Source organism: Pelophylax lessonae (genome assembly GCF_965119305.1).
Source record: "Pelophylax lessonae genome assembly, chromosome: 1".
In the NCBI taxonomy this organism is placed as follows: domain Eukaryota; kingdom Metazoa; phylum Chordata; class Amphibia; order Anura; family Ranidae; genus Pelophylax; species Pelophylax lessonae.
This window is the reverse complement of record NC_138768.1, coordinates 7,296,177-7,316,649: the sequence shown is the minus strand read 5'-3', so window position 1 is coordinate 7,316,649 and position 20,473 is coordinate 7,296,177. Positions and strand designations below refer to the sequence as shown.

The window sequence follows — 20,473 nt, the reverse complement described above, 5'->3', positions numbered from 1 at the left end:
AGCTCCTCCAAGCTGCCAGGCAGAAAGGCACCCTCTTGTTCCAAGGTTATTCCTATCAGCTGTTCACTGATCTCTGCAAAGCCACAATCACAAGGCGTAGGGAATTCAAGCCTCTCCTCCAGATCCTGCAGCAACACCAGATCATCTACTCCTGGGGTTTCCCTTTTTCTGTTCGCTTTACATACCAGGGGCGCAAACACACCTGCAAGACTACTGAGGACCTCCACCATCTTCTCCACGAGCTGCACTTGTCACCCCCTCCTGAGTTCTCTGCGTCACAACAGCACCGCAGACGCTCTGCATCACGTTCCCCGCAGAAAGCTGCTGCCTCCACATCTGCAACTCCTAAACGGAGTCGTCTCCTCTCCCCTCTGCCAACGCCTGTGGATTCCATGGACTGATAACCCTGAATGGCCTCAGGCCCTGGATTCCTCCTTTTTATGCTTTTGAATTTTTTGCCCCTCATCATCTTGATTGTATTAACTGGTTATCTTTTTCCTGTTTTGCCTCCTGTTTCTGCGCAGCGGACCTCCCATACTACTCTTTTGGAGATGTCGCTGGAACACCCACCTATTCGTCCGGCCTGCTCTGGCACGTTTGCCTACACTGAACTCACACGCTCCTCCCGGGACGGTAACTGTGGCGAGTTTTCTTTTATTTTTGCATTTTTTCCTCTGACATTATATTTTTGAATTTTTCAAAGCGAATACCCTCTTTCTCTCGCTGGTATCAGTGACCTCCAGCAGGTCTCAGTACTTTTGTATGACATTTTTACCCCCCCCCCCCTTTTTTTTTTTTTTTTTGTGGGGCGGCTACCATTGGCCCTTCCCTGGGTCCCTCGCGGGCTGTACCTCGCTGTTCCTCAAACTGTTTATTCGCTCTACAAATGTACTGTATTATCGTTTACATTGCTTACTGCTTCTGGTCACCAAATGTCCTTTATCAGTCTTATACTTCTACAGGCGGTTTGTCTCCTGTCGGCAGTCACTGCTGCCTCCTTTTCGCCTCCGGAACCCTCCTTTTGGAGACTTCCCGGGGTGACTCCATTCCCTCTGAGCGGATGGACTCCCTCTCCTCAGACGGTCTACTGTTTGATCTCACGATTTTATTGCTATCTCAACGCATTTCAATGTCCCCTCCACCCCCCTTCTTTCTCCCTTCACTGTCCTCCTCCCCCCTGCCCTCCCTCCTTTCCTTCCCCCTCCCCCCTACTCGCCGGGGGGGCACAGTTGATGTACACAGGATTGCCATTTTTTGCTCCTCCCCCCTAGCCTTACAATGGCCTCCTTAAATATCTTGTCCCTGAATGTTCAAGGCCTTAACTCCCCACTAAAACGCCGCAAAGCCTTTCGTTCCCTAGCCTCACTTGACGTACATGTTGCGTGCCTCCAGGAAACCCATTTTTCCACCTTGCATACACCTAAATATCTAACGGCCTCTTACCCTCAGTTTTTCACAGCCTCGGCTTCTGTAAAGAAAAGGGGGGTTCTCATAGCGTTCCACCGTAAGGCTCCATTCATACTCCACTCCTCTGTAGCAGACCCTGAGGGCAGGTACTTGATCCTCACTGGCTCATTGTTAGACACGGAAGTCACACTAGCATCCTACTACGCACCTAACTCGAAACCCCTCTCCTTCTTCTCCCACTTTCTGCAGATAGTTGAACAACATAAAAAGGGAACAGTCGTCCTTTGTGGTGACTCTAATCAGGTCTTATATCCTTTTCTAGACAAGTCCCCGGTCTCTCTTTCTCAGCCTACGCAGAGGCTTTCCTTCCAACACCTTCTCCAAACACATTCTCTAGTAGACACCTGGCGTGAACTTAACCCGAGTAAGCGTCAGTACACCTATTACTCTCATCCACACAAAGTATCCTCACGCATAGACCATATCTTCACCTCTGTGGCCTCCTCACCTGCTCTCCTGTCCTCTTCTATTCTACCAATTCCATGGTCCGATCATAACGCAGTGATCTCCACCTTTGACTCCCTGGTCCCCAAGCAACACACCTTCTCTTGGTGCTTAAACAACTCCCTCCTGGCCCATCCCTCTCATAGAGTCGAAGTGGCAGCAGCCATTAAAGAATATATTTCTCACAACGATACAACTGACGTCACTCCTCTCACACTGTGGGAAGCCCATAAACCGGTGCTTCGTGGCACCCTCATTAGTCTGGCCTCTCGTCGCAAGAAAGAGCGCCAGCTTCTTTACCGTACCCTTAATTCCACCTTCGCTTTAGCTCACGAACGCTTCCAAGCAGACCCAACCCCAGCTAATAGGATTGCCCTTGACAAAGCAACACTGGAACTGGACCTTTTTCTCACAGAATCCGCTGAAAAGCAGCTCCGGCGTTCCCAACACCAGTTCTACACTAAAGCTAATAAACCCGACACCTTCTTAGCACTCTCGCTCCGCAACGCCAATGTTGTTCGGAAACCGATTCGACTAAAAACATCCACCGCAACTTACACTAGTAACCCACTTAAGATTCTGGAGACCTTCCGTTTACACCTCTCGAAACTTTATTCCTCTCCACCACCTCCGTCTGACTCCCAGATCACTGACTTCTTTTCTGACCTCACCTTGCCTTCATTGTCTGCCTCTCAACGAGAAGATCTGGATAGACCCATATCTGACCTCGAAATCCGCTTTGCCATCAAGTCTCTCAAACTCAACAAGAGACCCGGGCCCGATGGCTTCACGGCCTCTTACTACAAACACTTTTCTGACCTCCTGACCCCCATGCTTTCTAAAGCCTATAACTCCTTGCTTACAGGCCACTCTCTCAGTCCCGACTCATTGAAAGCAGCTATCTCCATGATACCCAAACCACAAACTGACGACTCCTCTTGGACTAACTACCGCCCGATCTCCCTCCTTAACATAGACATAAAGATTATGGCCAAAATACTGTCAGCCCGTCTTAATCTCGTCATAGGCTCCTTGATCCATAGAGACCAGACTGGTTTCATCCCTTGTCGTCAAACGGGAGACAACGTACGCAGGGCTATTCATCTTGCCTACCAGGCCCGCCGTCGCCACATCCCTGCATGCTTTGTCTCCCTTGATATTCGGAAAGCCTTTGACACTTTATCATGGACCTACCTACAATCGGTACTACGAATCTGGGGTTTCGGCCCCCATTTCCTATCCTGGATCTCATCTTTATATTCTACCCCCTCTGCCTTTATTCGCTATGCAGGCTTCCAGTCCTCTACCTTCTCCGTAGGCTGTGGCACTAGACAGGGCTGCCCCTTATCCCCTCTCCTTTTTGCACTTGCAATTGAGCCGCTTGCCCATAAGATCCGTTCCAATCAGAATATAAAAGGAATTGAACTAGGTGGTCACCATCATAAATTATGCTTATTCGCAGACGACATCCTTCTATTCCTCACCTCCCCACTCACCTCTACTCCCAATCTCCTGGCTGTTTTGCAACAATTTGCCCATGTCTCTGGCTTGGTTGTCAACACCCACAAATCCAAAGCACTCAATATTTCCCTGCCTGCGCCCCTCCTCACACAACTAAAATCGGTGCTCCCCTTCTCCTGGGCCACTCACCACATTCCCTATCTAGGAGTAAAGCTCACGGCTGACCCTCTTGACCTCTATGCAGCTAACTATCCTCCAATGCTACAACACCTAACTAAGCTTATGCAAACTTGGTCCTCACTTCCCTTAGCTTGGATGGGTCGCATCACGGTTGTTAAAATGGCCTTGCTGCCCAAAATATTGTACCTGTTCCGGGTTCTGCCCTTACATGTCCCCTCCTACTACCTGCGTCAGCTCCAAAGCCGGACCTTCTCCTACGTCTGGGGTAAAATTAGACCCAGGGTATCCAGACAGATTCTTCACCTCCACAAACTGCAGGGTGGGCTGGGCCTCCCCCACTTCGCCAAATATTACCAGGCAGCCCAACTAGCCCAACTGACCAAATGGCATGCTACTCAGGAAATTCCCCTATGGGTGGCCCTTGAGGCGGTCGAATGTGATCCTTTCTCGGTGGCCAACCTACTGTGGTTAAAATCCTCTGAACGCAGATCGATTGCCAACCCCATTCTACGCCATTCCCTGCACCTTTGGGACACCCTAAAGTTCAAGTACAAGCTTCAGTCGCCCCATAACCCGCTTCTCTCCTACCTCCACAACCCGTCCTTCCCCCCAGCTTGGGAATCCCCATCCTCTTTTCAACGTTGGTCGGCAGCTGGCCTCCTCCGGGCCCACTCCTTGATCGTTTTCAATGCATTTAAGTCCTTCCCGACTCTCCAAGACTCACACCAGCTCCCCAATTCTGAGATCTTCCACTACCTACAAATTAAACACTTCTTATCCCACTGCATGCATACAGACACGTCTTTACCCACCTTGACCTCATTTGAACACGTTTGTCTCCACGACCCGCACACCCGAGGTCTAATTTCCCTCCTTTACTCTAAACTTTCTGAACCCCTAACCCGAGCTCTCCCAGCATATGCGTCCAAATGGGAACGGGACTTGGGCATTACACTTGAGCCGGCAGACTGGTCCAAGATCTGGCAGACGACGAAGACAGCCTCCCAAAATATCGTGGCTTCCGAAACTAACTATAAGGTGCTTATGCGTTGGTACCTTGTGCCAGCTCGTATTGCTAAATTCCATCCCTCATACTCTCAGGACTGTTTCCGAGGCTGTCGGGATGCGGGCACTCATGTACATATCTGGTGGTCCTGCCCTGTGGTCCAACGATTTTGGAAGGCTATCTTTTGCATTCTCTCCACCCTCATGGACACACACATCAACCCTGACCCCTGTCTCGCCCTCTTGAACATGAAATCAGATGTCGTTTCCAAACGGCAGCACAAATTGTTCCTACAAGTCACGACTGTGGCTAAACAAACAATAGCTAAAGCTTGGAAAACCCCTCATCTACCTATTCCTGAAGTGAAAAACAGAATCACTAATGCCATGATTCATGCGAAAATTGAAGCGGTCCTGCTGGACAGGGTCGACAAGTTTGACAAGTTATGGCAACCATGGGTAGACCACTTTCTCCCTCCGAACTTTGATAGCACTCTCTTATTGCCCTAAACGGCATATTTGCGCTGCCTATATCTATCTGTGGTTACCCTGCTCCCCCCCGGCGACCCCCTTCCTCCCCCCCCACTTTCACCCCTCCACCCTCCTCCTTTCCCCCCATTCCTTTCTTCTTCCCCCCCCCTTGTTTTGTCCCCCCGTCCCCCCCCCCCTCCTCCCTGTTCTTACTCCACTTATGACTATATCCCGCCATATGTACAATACTCTGTCTATTACTCTCCCCCACAGTGGTTACTTCTCTCCACATTCCTTACACAAATTGTTCCACCATTCTGCTACAGTCTACATCTTGTTTGACCTAATGCCAAAGACTCCTGACCTAACCAGGCTTCCTTCCTTCCTCTGAGCCATGTGTTGCGACCCCTGAAAACGATACTTACATGCAAACTATATGACCCACTGAAGGCGCAGTCACGCGCGGGCACAGCAAGCTCCCTTTTAGGGGTGCCCGGGTGTTGGCTGTGCTGGATGGATCTCCCTTCTGGGGTCGTCGCCCACTTGGCTCCTGAACATGTCAGTTCACCTGGTTTGCTTTGTTACTATCTCCGGTTTACTGTTGTTACCTGTTGTGCAAATGTAACCTCTCCTGCTCTGATTGTACATGTTGCGCTGTATTTACTTCTGTTTTTTCAATAAACTACTTGAACAAGAAAATATCCCTAGACACACACAAACGTTGATTCATTTTATCTTTTTGGTGGCCAAAATCACAATAGCCACTGTATGGAAAAGTTCTGTGGTAGAAATCACTTTGCTGAAGTGAAGACTGACCTTGATTATGCTCCATGAAAAGATGGTGATTGTCTTAGGGGATAAAAAAAATGATATTTGATAAAATATGAAACCCCTGGCTCTCTTATTTACAGGTCTCGGATACCTAGAGGAGGTCTTCCTGGCTTCGGGGTCCTGGATCTTTGGACGGACATCCCTTGTCTCTATTCTTCCCCTTCTTTTCTTTTCTCCCCTTTTGCGCTTTAAAGATTTTCTTTCTAAATTGTTTTTGATAATAATGTGGGGTTTTGTACCCTGACTTCTGATCCTATCAGAGGTTTATCACAGTGTAGCACCTGTCATATCTTCAAATTTATATTGTTGACATTTTTGATGGGTTAATTTTAGGTTTCTACCCTTGAGTTAGTCCCTTGGGTCTAGTAGCCTAACAGTTGTGAATATTATCTGCTTGAAATATGGGAATATACCGGTATCCCTTGACTTGTTACTACTTTATGCCTATATGCCTGTACTGCAATATACTGTTTTAAACGTGCACTAATGCACTGAAATACACTGAAATAAAAGTGCACTAACACACAGCAATATACTGCATTAAATTTGCACCGAAACACTAAAATATACTGTGTTAAATGTGCACCTATGCACTAGAATATACTGTATTAAAGGTGCACTAACACACTGCAATATACTGTGGTAAATGTGCACTAATGCACTCAAATATACTGCGATAAAAGTGCTCTAATTCACAGTATTATACTCCATTAAACATGCACCAACACACTAAAATATACTGCGTTATATGTGCACTAACACACTGAAATATACTGCATTAAACATGCACTAACCCACTGTAATATGCTGCAGTAAACACACAACTATGCACTGCAATATACTGCGGTAAATGTGTGATAATGCACTGAAGTTAATTGCATTAAAGGTGCACCAACACACTAAAATATACTGCAGAAAACCTACCCTGACAAAATAAACTGACACTAAAGTAAAAATGAACAGTCGCTCTACACTCACACTCAGTGGCGGCTGGTTCGTTAGGGGCGCCACCCCCCCATCCATGCATCCTGCCCCCTAATCTGCAAGCAGGGGCGCCGGATGCATGGAGTTCAATGGGGATTTTTTTTTTTGCATCACCTGATTAGAGCCAGAGGCTCTAATAGGGCAATGCAAAGGGTGGACCCGGGGCGCAGAGCAGTGCGTCCTGCGCCCACACATTGTGTGACAATAGCGAATGAAAATTCGCTATTGTCACACCGATCCTCCTCCTGGCCAATCAGGAAGCGCGTCCGATACGCACTTCCTGATTGGCCACAAGGCAAACCCTATGCCATTGGCCGAGGAGGGGACGGGAGTGGAAGGACTGAGGGGGGGCATGCAGCCGGGACCGAGGAGAAGCCGATCGCCGCCACTGCTGCTCCAGGTAAGTAAGGGGGCACGCACGCTGATCTCTGCATTGGGGGAATGTACGCTGGTCACTACATTGGGGGCACGCACGCTGATCTCTGCATTGGGGGCATGTATGCTGGTCACTACATTGGGGGAATGTATGCTGGTCACTGCATTGGGGGCATGTACGCTAGTCCCTACATTGGGGGCATGTATGCTGGTCACTGCATTGGGGGCATGTATGCTGGTCACTACATTGGGGGCATGTATGCTGGTCACTGCATTGGGGGCATGTACGCTGGTCACTACATTGGGGGCATGTATGCTGGTCACTAAATTGATGGCATGTATGCTGGTCACTGCATTGGGGGCATGTATGCTGGTCACTGCATTGGGGGCATGTAGGCTGGTCACTGAATTGGGGGCATGTACGCTGGTCACTGCATTGGGGGCATGTACACTGGTCACTGCATTGGGGGCATGTACGCTGATCTCTGCATTGGGGGAATGGTATGCTGGTCACTGCATTGAAGGGGGCATGTATGCTGGTCTCTGCATTGGGGGCATGTACACTGATCTCTGCATTGAAGGGGGCATGTATGCTGGTCTCTGCATTGGGGGCATGTACACTGATCTCTGCATTGAAGGGGGCATGTATGCTGGTCACTGCATTGGGGGCATGTACACTGATCTCTGCATTGAAGGGGGCATGTATGCTGGTCACTGCATTTAGGGGGGCATGTACGCTGGTCACTGCATTGAAGGGGGCATGTACACTGGTCACTGCATTGAAAGGGGGCATGCTGGTCATTGTGCATTGAAAGGGGGCCTGCTGGTCACTGTGCATTAATAGAGGGCACGCTGGTCACTGTGCATTGAAAGGAGGCACGCTGGTCTTTCTGCAGTAAAAGGGGGCACACTATACCTTAATTACTGAAGGCCCCTTTCACACTTTTGCAACCTCAAAGTCACGCAATTTTTTACAACGTTTTTTGCCGCAAAGCAATGCCTATTATATTTTTCTGTTTGAGCACCAGCCGCCGCTGCTCACACTGCACTATCACTAGATTCACACTAAACTGATATTCTACTCTGACAATAGAATCACAATAGCACACTATAGCACACTAACTCACTAGCAGCACTGAACAGAGCTCTGTTCTATCTCTCTCCATGCCGATATCACACTACAAATGGCCGCTCTTGAAAGAATACTTTAATAATGTGGGGTGGGATTAAGAGCAATGAGCCATGATTGGATTGGATATAGTCATCATGACAGTGTCCAATCATGGCTCTGACAGTGCTCTGTGCCCTGATTGGGCAAAGCTTTCATTGCTTCAGCCATTTAGCCAATGCAGTGTGTGGCGGCGCAGTGCATTGTGTTAATTTGGGAGGCTGTACAAACTGTCAATCCCCCTGACAATTCGGATGTTCACCCAACTCTAGTGAAGAAAAGTAAATTCACATTCCATCCCCTGAGAGATTGGACAGAAACTTTCATCCAATAGAACAACTCCGGCTCTTCCCTGAAGAAGATGTCTAATAATACTTTACTAAAGAATCGCTTTCCAGTAACAGCAATGCTGAGAAATACTAGTTGTATTGTAAAATTTAGTTGTTTCTTTTGCTAGATATTCAGTATTTGTTATATTTTACATTTACAGGTGAATATAAAAATTTGCAAAATTGTTTCCAGCATTTCAAATATTTAGAAAACTGTACAATATAATTAGATTTAAAATGTATCGGTCAATAAGAAATAAAAATAATAACTATCAATAATAGACTGGTAGGGTTTCCAATGTGTGAAGTAAGACTATATAATATATAAGATTGCTTTGAAAAAAAGCACAATCATGCTCAAATTGCTTCTTCCTTGGCCATTGGGGGCCGCGGGAATGACAACACTGAACCCAGAAGGGATCAGAGCTCATCAATTCTGGGCCCATTCTTCACAGAAAGCTGAGCAGATCAGATATGCTATATGACCAAATATTTGTAGTCACCTAAACATCACACCTATATGGGCTGTTTGAGCATCCCAGTTCAAAATTATGGTCATTAATATGGAGTTGCCCCCCCACCTCTGTGCCTATAACTGCCTCCAGTTTTCTGGGAAGTCTGTTCACAAGATTTGGAATGTATCTGTGGGAATTTGTGACCATTCAACCAAAAGAACCTTAGTGAGGTCAGATACTGGTGTTGGAAGGGAAGACTTGACTCACAATCAGGCTGTGGTCAGGACTGTGTTCATAACATTTGAGTTCCTCCACCAAACTTTTTAATCCATGTCTTTATGGAGCTGGATTTGTGCTCAGGGGCACAGTCATGCTGGAACAGAAAAGGCTGAAAGAAAACAACTGCCTACATATACTGTAGAGCAGGGGTGTCAAACTCAATTTCATTGCGGGTCACATCAAAAGTATGATTGCCCTCAAAGGGCCGGTTGTGTCTGGGATGCACTACGTACAGAGTGCAGAGTTTAGAAGTGTATTATGTACAGTGTGAAACCCCACCCCCCTCAAAGCTTCCTCACATCTCTCTCTCCTACCTGGTCCGGCTCTAGTACCTCCATGTGTAGGGGGTTCTGCATCACCTTGCAGAGATATTGTTCCTTCTCTCAGATTCTGGAGATTTGTCCCTGCCGTGCCCCACCGTAAGAGCGTGCAGAGATCTGTTAGATCCAGGAGCCGCTGAGAGCCAAGTTGTCCCTTGTAAACATAGAAGGCGTCTGTGTTTACAAATGACAGTGGGGAGTGGGAGAGGAGGGTGAGATCCAGAGGTGGTGGAATGGAGTTCTGTTACGTTCCTGCTGCAAAACTGGCTGTGAAGGCCACATGACAAGGCTTGGCGGGTCGGATTCTGGATTGAATTTATACTGGCTGGTGATCTTGAAGCTTTCTTTCTTATCACACTCCAATCAGTGTGTGAGAGCAAAGTGGGAGCAAGCTGCTAAGTGCAGGTGTTGGTTACATGGTGTGATGCTTTGATTGGTCACAGCAATTTTTGTGATTGGCATTGTCCAATGAACAGCGCAGTCACACTACTTTGCTTGTGTATGCTAGGGGTCATGTAAGAGCAAGAAAATAATTAAGCTCTAAAATAGCATCCCATCCTATAACATCTGCCTTCCATTCACTTATGTACAATAGGCAGACAGAAGGCAGTTAATATACACAAAAATCATAATGATGATGATTTAACAATATTACTGAATGTGTTTAATCTGGTCTACAGCATTATACATTGAATCAATGAATTACATTTACAGCATTCTTTTCCCCAGCATTGTTCCTCTTGTGTTCAGTTCAGGTTTTAAAAGTAAAATGTAGAGTTTTGGAGAAAACATACACAATAATATTCCAGCACTGGAGGTCAATATGGCGAATATCTCCACAGCCACCATGTATTTCCCTCTGGTGCTCAGATAGGCCGGGATCATGGCAATCCAGACACTGCAGAACACCAGCATGCTGAAGGTGATGTACTTGGCCTCATTAAAACTGTCCGGTAATGTCCTCACCATGAAAGCCAGAACAAAACTCACAGCTGCCAGAATCCCCATATAACCCAACATAGAGTAGAACCCAATAACTGACCCTTCATTACACTGAATGATGATCTTCCCAGGATAGGAGTCCATGTCATACTCCTGAAATGGTGGAGAGATGGACAACCAGAGAATGCAATTCATAACCTGAATGGATGAGCAGAATAACATGACTGTATTGGGAAGTTTGACTCCCACCCATTTTCTACAAGAGCTTCCAGGTCTGGTGGCTTTGAAAGCAATGAAGACCATGATGGTTTTGGCTAGGATAGAAGATGCTGAGATGGTGAAGGGAACTCCAAAGGAGACTTGTTGCAGCATACAGGTAATATCCACAGGACGGCCAAGGAAGAGGAATACAGACAGGAAACTCAGTATGAGGGAGAGGAGCAGAGTGAAGCTGAGGTTCCGGTTATTGGCTCTGACTATGGGAGTGCTCCGAAACCAAAAAAATAGTCCAAGTATAAGGAGAGATATTTTAGCAAATATGACTGAAGATACAGAAAAAAATAAAACCAGAATATCCTCCTCGTATGATAAATACTCAATGACCTTGTCAATACAAATATTTTTAGCTTTGTTAGGCCATTCATTTTCAGGACACTTCTTGCAGAGTTCACTGTCTGGAGAGTAAAAATAAGTGAAAATAACATTAGGCACGGTACACCGAGAATGCAACTATTTGATGGTATTGAATATTTTTCAGTCATTTCCTTAACTACTTGCTGACCGACCTATTGCACTTTTACTGCTACAGGGTGGCAGCTGTGCACCAAATCACATATACTGTATATACACTGTACGTGATTCTGCATTTACACCTGCAGGGGGTGCTAGCAAAAGCTGATCTGTGGGGTCCCGGAAACTCGATGTTCTCCGGAATGCGCCGATAGTTAGTTAAACACGGAGAACTGAGATATGCCTATGTACACAAGACATACCTCAGTTCTCACAGGGGGGAAGAGATGGATTCTGTGTTCCTGCAAAGCAGGGACTAGAATCCATCTCTTCACCTAGAGAAAGCTGCACACTGTGTACACATAAACACTGGCTAGGCACACAGTTAACCCTTTGATCACCCTAGATGTTTAACCCCTTCCAAGCCAGTGTTATTAGTACAGTGACAATGCATATTTTTAGCACTGATCGCTGTATTAGTGGCACTGGTTCCCACAAAGTGTCAGAAGGATCAGTTAGTGTCCGATAGTCCACCGCAATATTGCCGTATTGCTATAAGTTGCTGATCTCCTTCATTACTAGCAATAACATTTCCAGGAATATATCCCATAGTTTGTAGATGCTATAAAGTTTGTGCAAACCAATCAATAAATACTTATTGGGATTTATTTCCCAAAAATATATAGCAGAATACATTTTAAACCTAAATTTAAGAAGAAATAAGATTTTTTTATTTTTTTATTGGATATGTTTTATAGCAGAATATATATATATATATATTTCCAAATTGTTGGTCTTTTGTTTATAGTGCAAAAAATAAAAAATGCAGTGGTGATAAAATACCACAAAAGAAAACTCTATTTGTAGGAAAATAATTACCTACATTTGTCGCAGTGTCGCACGTGTCAGTTAAAGTAACACAGTGCCGTATCGCAAACAAATGGCCTGGTCATGAAGGGGGCAAACCTTCCTCAAGTGGTCAATTTTCTCTAAAATTATTTGGAGTTATGATGTAATATTAACCACTTAAGCCCCAGAAGATTTTACCCCCTTCCTGACCAGGGGGTATTTTTCGATTCGGCACTGCGTGACTTTAACGGACAATTGCGCGGTCGTGCGACGATGTACCTAAACGAATTTGACGTCCTTTTTTTCCCACAAACAGAGCCTTCTTTTGGTGGTATTTGATCACCTGTGTGATTTTTTGATCATGCGCTATAAACAAAAAAAGAACGTCAATTTTGCAAAAATAACAATATTTTTCAATTTTTTTTATATGAAATTCCCCCCCAAAAAAATTTAAAAATCAAACTTTTTTAACATTTTCGGCCAATTTGTTTTCTGCTACCTATGTTTGGTAAAAAAAATCGCAAAAAGCGTATTTTGATTGGTTTGCGCAAAAGTTATCGCGTTTACTAACAAAGGGAAAGATTTTTGTCATTTTGTCATACCTCTGCACCGACCATCGCCGAGTGACCGGCGGACATCGGGTCCGCCGGTCACACGCGCGGGGGGGGGGTTCGTGACCGCGCGGGAGCGGGAGTGCGCCTCCGGCGGCGCGTGCTCACTCCCCAGAGCCTCACAGGCTAGTGACGTACCGGTACGTCACTTTGCCTGTGAGGGGCTGACCGCCACAGTATATGTACTTGCGGCGGTCGGCAAGTGGTTAAATATGAATAAAAAGCCATAAAAAACAAAACAAATTGTTTGGAACAATATATATGGTAAATATCTAATATATATATACACTGCTCAAAAAAACTAAAGGAACACTTTGAAAACACATCCGATCTCAATGGGGAAAAATATCACGCTGGATATCTATACTGGTATGGACTGGGTAATGTGTTAGGATCTATACTGGTATGGGCTGGGTAATGTGTTAGGATCTATACTGGTATGGACTGGGTAATGTGTTAGGATCTATACTGGTATGGACTGGGTAATGTGCTAGGATCTATACTGGTATGGACTGGGTAATGTGTTAGGATCTATACTAGTATGGACTGAGTAATGTGTTAGGATCTATACTGGTATGGACTGGGTAATGTGTTAGGATCTATACTAGTATGGACTGGGTAATGTGTTAGGATCTATACTGGTATGGACTGGGTAATGTGTAAGGATCTATACTGGTATGGACTGGGTAATGTGTTAGGATCTATACTGGTATGGACTGGGTAATGTGCTAGGATCTAAACTAGTATGGACTGAGTAATGTGTTAGGATCTATACTGGTATGGACTGGGTAATGTGTTAGGATCTATACTGGTATGAACTGGGTAATGTGTTAGGATCTATACTGGTATGGACTGGGTAATGTGTTAGGAAGGAAAGGATGCCACATAATTTAATGAAAATGAAAATGATCAACCTACAGAGGGCTGAACTCAAAGACACCCCTAAAATCAAAGTGAAAAAATGATGCAGCAGGCGAGTCCATTTTGCTGAAATTTCATTGCAGGATCTCAGAATTGTCCATAAGATGAAGTCCTGGGGTATTTCCTCCCAGATCTAGACCAGAGCATCACTGAGCTCCTGAACAGTCTGAAGTGCAACCTGGTGTTTTCAGATGGACCAAAACATAATATTCCAGAGGTGTTCTATTGGATTTAGGTCAGACGAGCATGGAGGCCATTTAATGGTATCAATTCCTTCATCCTCCAGGAACTGGCTGCATACTCTCGCCACATGAGGCCGGGCATTGTCATGCACCAGGATGAAACCGGGACCACTGCACCAGCGTAGGGTCCGACAATGGGTCCAAAGATTTTATTCCAATACCTAATGGCAGTCAGGGTGCCATTGTCTAGCCTGTACAGGTCTGTGCGTCCCTCCATGATATGCATCCCGAGACCATCACTGACCCACCGCCAATCCGGTCCTGCTGAATGATGTTACAGGAAGCATAATGTTCTTCACGGTTTCTCAGGACCCTTTCATGTCTGTCACGTGTGCTCAGGGTGAACCTACTCTCATCTGTGAAAAGCACAGGGCGCCAGTGGCGGACCTGCCATCTCTGGTGTTCAATGGCAAATGCAAATTGAGCTCCACAGTGCTGGGCAGTGAGCACAGGGCCCACTAGAAGACATCGGCCCTCAGGCCACCCTCATGAAGTCTGTTTCTGATTGTTTGGTCAGAGACATTCACACCAGTGGCCTGCTGGAGGTCATTTTGTAGGACTCTGGCAGAGCTCATCCTGGTCCTCCTTACACAAAGCAGCAGATTCCGGTTCCAGCTATCCTGCCTATCTCCTGGAATCTCCTCCATGCATTTGAGACTGTGCTGGGAGACACAGCAAACCTTCTGGCAATGGCACATATTGATGTGCAATCCTGGAGGAGTTGGACTGCCTGTGCAACCTCTATAGGGTCCAGGTATCGCCTCAGTAGTGACACTGACCCCAGCCAAATGCAAAACTAGTGAAAAACGGTCATAAAAGATTAGTATGGAAAAAAATGTCAGTGGCCTCCACTTCTGTTTTGAAGGTTGTCTTATTGTTGCCTATTTAGTGCCCCTGTTGTTCATTTTATTAATAACAAAGCAGCTAAAACTGATTAACAACCCCCTCTGCTACTTAACTGACCAAAACAATATTGACTTCATGCTATACTCTGATTAAAAAGCGTTCCTTTAATTTTTTTGAGCAGTGTATATAAATATAAGATATAATATATAAGAAAGTTTTAGTCATGAACAAAGTGTAATGATAACGTACTGAAAATAAAAGCACCTTCAGCCTCAGTGGTGGCCATGACACAGTCTATCTGTAACCCTAACATGTATGTAACAATGACATTCCCTTATTTTACCATTTTTGGTCTCTTCATTTTCCAGACCACTTTTAGGTAAGTGTAAAAGTGTTGGAGGCTTTCTCAGGCAGACAGTTGGAGGAATCGGATTCCTGTTGCTTGCTTGAGAAAGCCTCCAACACTCCCAGAAGGGTCAGAGATAGAAGAAAAGTGCAGCAATCTTTCCCCCCCAAAAAGGCAGAAAGGCGCCATCAGTAATCATTAATTTCATACAATGTAGGGAGATGTTCAGCCTGCAAAGTGTAAAGTGGTTACAGAATCACTTTAAGGGACTTTAAAAGTTTTCATTTTCTAATTCAATATCAGAGTTTCTATTTAAAGAAATATAAAGCTTACCGGATTGGTTTGATATTTCTCCTTCTGAACATGGAGCACAATTATAACAACATGGGTGATATCCTTCTCTTACAGATTTTCTGAACCCTGGAAGACATTCCTCGGAGCATCGAGCCCTTGGGACCTAAGATAATATGGAAAGATATGAACTATTCAAGAGCAAAACTACAGATATAATAATGTAAGTAGGGATGGGGAAACGGTTCCCACCAAATGCCTTCTCTGCGCTTTGACATTTCTTGTATAGGTAAGGGACGGGGCCACCTGGCACCGCCCCTTCTGACATCACATGCCCAGCATACACCAGTCCGTGACGTCAGAAGGGGACGGTGCCACTGGGTGACTTAGTCAAGTGGCCCCGCCCCTTACCTATATAAGAAATGTGCATGGAGGAGGCATTCGGTGTGAGGCCTCCCAGGAGGGAGAACATTTTTGATTCTTTTTTAAATTTTCAGGTTACTGGGCGGCGTTATTGATGATGGATTTACATTGAGGGATATCAATTTTGTATTGTTAAAAACTTGTCTCTTGTGTTTATTACTTTTTGCCACTTTTTTGGTGAATGGATAATGGTACTATGTACCCGTTACTCATTCACATAAGGGGGACAGGGATCTGGGGGCCCCTTTGTTAAAGGGGGCTTCAAGATTCCGATAATACCCCCAGTCATAGACCCCCCACAACCACCGACCCCCCTTCCCCCCAAAGCATCCACCCCCCCATGTTGAGGACATGTGGCCTGGTACGGTTCAGGAGGGAGGGCATTTGCTCCCCCCCCCTTTCCTGACTTGCCAGGCTGCATGCCTGGATAAGGTTCTGGTAGGGATTTTGGAGGGACCCCACGCCATTTTTTTTTTTTTAAATTTGGCATGGGGATTTCCTCCAAATCCATACCAGTCTCAAATGGTCTGGGATGGTCTGGGATGGACTGGGAGGGGATGGACTGGGAGGGCGAATGCCTTTCTTTTTTTAATAGCCGGGATTTGACTTGTTTTTTTTTTTTGCTTTAGAAATGTAATTTTTGCTACAGCATGTTTTATGCATGCTACAGATGTGCCACTTTACAGGCACATTAAGGGGACCCCTCAGGCACTATATTTGAAGTAATTTTTCATTTTTAGTGTTGCACTTTAAGCATAATTACAATCACTGCTCCTGAATAAAAAAATAATATTGTTTTTATTTATTTATTTTTTTATTGATACATGTCCCCTGGGGCAGTACCCGGACCCCCATACCCCTTTTATGGCCAATAACTTGCATATAAGCCTTAAAAATGGGCACTTTTGATTTTTCCTGTTTGGTTCCTATACTGTAGACTTCAATTGGATTCGCTGTTTGGGTTAGAACATTTCCCCTGTTCAGGAGTTCTGCTGCGAACCAAACAGGGGGGTGTTTGGCCGATGTCTAAGTGTAAGTAGTGTAATAGTGGTGTGAGTGAAGCTTCTGGTGTTTAAAATGATGTAGCATGCATACCTTGGTGGAAACACATCAACCATTCCAGAAGGTGGCCCTTCATTAGTCTGGATAGCACAGCATATGCTCCGAACCAGAAGACAGAAATAGACATCTAGGACTACTAGCAGAATCTTTCATTAGAAAGGTTACAGCAACAAAATTATCAGTATAAGTATAAACGCCCAAATATAAAATCTCCTACAATGCAAATAGAAGAATACAAGTAGTCATGTACCTCTGGTAACCACATACAATGCAGCACTCGAAGGTATAAGATAGATAATTAGGCTGGGTTAACACCTGTGTGGCTGTGCGGACAGCGGTTTGCATGGACATGAGAGCCCATGCATGTTAATGGGCTGTGCCCCGTGATACGCAGGAAAGAAGTCCCTGCACTATTTTTGAAATTGCAGCCTGAGGTTCCCAGTACAGGTGCGATTTCGAGTGTGGGCGGCATGCCATTAGGATTAAAGACACCCGCCCACGGGTCCCGCATTTCTCTATGTGGGTGTTTGCAGCTGCTTGTATTTGTGCGAGTCCCACAGCAGCACTACCCACACAGATGTGAATCTAGCCTAACAGAGGACAGAACCCTGAAAAGAATATTCCAGCAACCCCCAGTGTTGACCTTCAGGCAACCACCCAACTTCAGACTAGTGATGAGACGAACACCCCCCCCCCCCCCGGTTCGGTTTGCACCAGAACACCGTGGACAGGGGAACAAACAAAAACAAAACAAACAAACAAACTCCATTGAAGTCTATGAGACTCGAATGTCAAAAATCAAAAGTCCTAATTTTGAATGCTTAAATGCAAGTTATTGCCCAACTAAAGTGTATGGGGGTCCGGGTACTGATCTGGGGAACATGTAGCAATGCAATTAAAAAGAAAAAAAACAAAAACAATTGTTTTTAAAGGAGCAGTGATTTACTGATTTTAATGAGGCTTAAAGTGAAACTATAAAAATGAAAAATTCCTTTAAATATCGTGCCTGGGGGTCCCCTGAATGTGCCTGTAAAGTAGTGCATCTCTACGATGTATGTAGCCTGCTGCGGCAATACTGACATTTCTAAAGCAAAAATTGTCATATACATACAAATTTCAAATCGCATGTACTTGTCATACAGGTGCAGAAAAATTGGGCCTTGGTTGTTGATGGTGCCTGAACACCATAACCCCTCGCAGTTACTCTTGCTGGGCGCAGGAACGGGCCCTGCTGGTAAAAATTCCATACAAATTTGAAATCGCATAAACTTGTTATACAGGTGCAGAAAAATTGGACCTTACTTGTTGGTGGTGCCTGAACACCGCTACTCCTCGCAGTTACTCTTGCTAGGCGCAGGAACAGGCCCTGCTGGTAAAAAATCCCATACCAATTTGAAATTGCATGTACTTGTCATACAGGTGCAGAAAAATTAGGCCTTGGTTGTTGTTGGTGCCTGAACACCGCAAACCCTCACAGTTACTCTTGCTGGGCGCAGGAACGGGCCCTGCTGGTAAAAATTCCATACCAATTTGAAATTGGCTAAGATCAAATGTTGTATGTTTTCTTATCATTGATCTAGTGGGGGCGCTGTGCTGTCATCCGACCTGGCCAAGGTTGGGTGGCGGCTACGCAAACCTGCTAGAGTGATGGGGACCTGGAAGGTTAGTATCGGCAGGAACTGAATCTGAAATTGGGCCTTTGGTGTTGGTGGTGCCTAAACACCATAACCCCTCACAGTCACTTTTCTGGGTGCAGGAACGGGACGTGCTGGTAAGAATTCCATACAAATTTGAAATTGCATGTACTTGTCATACAGGTGTAAAAAAGTGTGCCTTTGGTGGTGCCTGAACACCGTAACTCCTCACAGTTATTCTTGCTGGGTGCAGGGCACAGGGACAGAGCCTGCTGTTAAAAATTAAATATGAAACTTAAATTGTATGCACCTGTCACACAAGTGCAGAAAAATAGGGCCTTGGGTGTGGGTGGTGACCTAAACCAAAAACATTGTTGGAAGCTAGCAGAATCAAGGTTGAGGAATAGGATAGGCAGCATATGCAGTCTTCAAGGGATGGCAGACCCCTAGCAAATTGAATCAGTTAAATCAGCATCAGAGGCTTGATAGCTGCTGTTGATCCAGGACTGATTCATTTTGATAAAAGTCAGGTGGTCAACAGAGTCTGTGGATAGACGCACTCTTTTGTCCATCACAAAACCTCAAGCAGCACTGAATGTCCGTTCGGAAAGTATGCTGAAAGCAGGACAGGCCAGTAGCTCCATTTCAAATTGAGCAAGTTCTGGCCAGTGTTCCATCCTCAAGACCCAGTAACCCAGTGGATGCACAATTTGAAAGGTCTCCAAGTCTGCTCTTGCCCCTAAATAATCATGCATCATATGACACTGCTGATGTTTGCTTAAACCTAGCAGCCCTGGGTGCTGCTGAGGACTAAAGAACTGTTTAAAGGCATCAGTCAGCCGGCCGCCCACTCCACCGCTCCTTCTTTGGTTGAACGATGCCTCAGAAACATATCCAGGGAATGTTAATTAGAGATGGCCTTGCGGTTCGTGGCAAATTTTGCTTGTTCGCTACCCGCCAATTTTGCGAACACATGGCGATGTTCGCAGTGGCCATATTAGTTTACATTGGGGATAACTTTGATCCATGACACAGCCGTCAGGTGGAACGGGACAGCCAATTGAAACATTTCAGCACATAGACATGCCCCTTACCTTATAAATAGTCCAGAGCAGGCAGCCATTTCACATTCTGCTTTTTATCAGCGTAGGGAAAGGTTGGCTGTATGCATCAGGGACAGATTGCCAGATACAAATACAGTAGCTCTGTTAAGATCCACAAAAGTCCTTTTCAGGGCTGGTATTTCGGTATAGGTCTACTACAGTCTCTTTTCAGTTTAGGGACAGGTATCCAGTCTGTGCTCCAGGGACAGAGAAAGATCGGCAGTGACACAAATCGCTCTGTTAATGTCCACAAAAGTTATTTAAAGGGCTACAATTTATTTGGTATAGGTGTGCAGTTTCTGTTCAGTTTAGGGACAGGTATCCAGTGTGCTGTAGGGACAGATCAGCAGTGACACAAATCGCTCTGTTAATGTCCACAAAAGTCATTTAAAGGGCTACAATTTATTTGGTATAGGTGTGCGGTGTACTATATAGGGGTATAATCCACGGTATAATATACTTTGTAATATAGAAAGCAAATTATAGTGGATTTCTATTGTGCACTGTGCAGCATTGTGACAGGTGTGGTAACTGAGCATTGCTGCAGCAATACCACAAACAGTGACAAAAGCACTTTTAATGTATTATAACTGGTGTGATAGACCAGTGCCCCCCCCCCCATACCACATATTGAAGCGGGGTGTTATGTGAGTATACTTTCATAAGTGTATTTGTGTCCTGCAACAATATTACCTCTTTTGCTGC

General features: G+C 45.3%; 1 protein-coding gene across 1 annotated transcript; it reads right to left on the bottom strand.

Moving 5' to 3' along the window:
• Nucleotides 1-10,477: 10,477 nt before the first annotated feature.
• LOC309567946 (vomeronasal type-2 receptor 26-like) lies at nucleotides 10,478-11,083 on the bottom strand (the record flags this gene model as incomplete). Its single annotated transcript, XM_082273496.1, has 1 exon — nucleotides 10,478-11,083. The coding sequence occupies one exon, from the start codon at nucleotides 11,081-11,083 to the stop codon at nucleotides 10,478-10,480; it is 606 nt and encodes a 201-aa protein (XP_082129622.1).
• Between the last annotated feature and the right edge of the window lie 9,390 nt (nucleotides 11,084-20,473).